This window comes from Eimeria mitis, genomic scaffold (genome assembly GCF_000499745.2).
Source record: "Eimeria mitis Houghton genomic scaffold, Emh_scaff3391, whole genome shotgun sequence".
Classification (NCBI taxonomy): Eukaryota; Apicomplexa; class Conoidasida; order Eucoccidiorida; family Eimeriidae; genus Eimeria; species Eimeria mitis.
The window spans coordinates 1-973 of record NW_013571732.1 but is presented as its reverse complement, the minus strand read 5'-3'; the positions used below and the strand labels follow the sequence as shown (position 1 = coordinate 973).

Genomic DNA, 973 nt, shown 5'->3' with positions numbered 1-973 from the left:
AGCAGCAGAGAGATTTGCTGCTGCTGCAGCACGAGGGAGTACAGCAGCAAATGATGCAGCAGCAGCAGCAGCAGCAGCAGCAGCAGCAGCAACACAGTCATTTGGTTGCTGCTGCAGGGACAGACGAAACAGCAGCGCCTCTTGCTGCTGCTGCTGCTGCTGCTGCTGCTGCTGCTGAGCAGCCGCAGCAACAGACGGTTGAAGGCGATGCAGCTGCTGCTGAGTCGTTAACAAAGCAGCAGCAGCAGCAACAGCAGCAGCAGCAACAGCAGCAGCAGCAGCAGCAGCTGCGCCGCTATGCATCCTGTCACAGCAGCAGCAGCACCAGCAGCAGCAGCAGCAGCAGCAGCAGCAGCAGAAGCAGCTCGAGGGTTGGCTTGCCTCACAGAGGACTGATAAGGAGCAGCAGCACCCCAAGCAGCAGCAGCAGCAGCAGCAGCAGGGATAGCAGCAGCAACAGTGGGAGCAGCAGCAGCAGCAGCAGCAGCAGCAGCAACAGCAGCAGCAGCAGCAGAAGTGGCAGCAGCAGCGCGCGGTGTGCACTGACGCCTGCTGCTACTTTAGGCCCTTCAGCATCTGCTGCGAATCCTGCTGCTGCTGCTGCTGCTGCTGCAGCAGAGCCTCCTGCTGCTGCTGCTGCTGCTGCTGCTGCTTCCTCTATGTGGGTCTTTTTTTCTTGACTACCGAAGAGGGAGACTCTGCGGCTGCTGCATGCATGCATGTCGCAGTGCAGCAGCAGCAGCAGCAGCAGCAGCAGCAGCTGCTGCTGCTGCTGCTGCTGTTGCTGGTGCTGCTGCATGCATGCATGCATGCATGTGTGTGCGTCTGTTGTATGTTTGTTTTTATTTGTTTGTGTTATTGTTTGTTTTATTTGTCTACATACATACATACATACATATGCATGCATGCATGCATCTATATATATATATATATATATATATATATATATATATATATATATATATATATATAT

General features: G+C 53.8%; 1 protein-coding gene across 1 annotated transcript in view; it reads left to right on the top strand.

The window, feature by feature from the left end:
- Positions 1 to 680, top strand: part of EMH_0065500 (uncharacterized protein) — a gene marked incomplete at both ends in the record, with an annotated part of 5660 nt that extends 4980 nt beyond the window's left edge. The window contains one exon of the mRNA XM_013498389.1: positions 118 to 680. Within this exon, the coding sequence (XP_013353843.1) occupies positions 118 to 680 (563 nt within the window). The remainder of the gene's footprint in view (positions 1 to 117) is intronic.
- Positions 681 to 973: the final 293 nt, after the last annotated feature.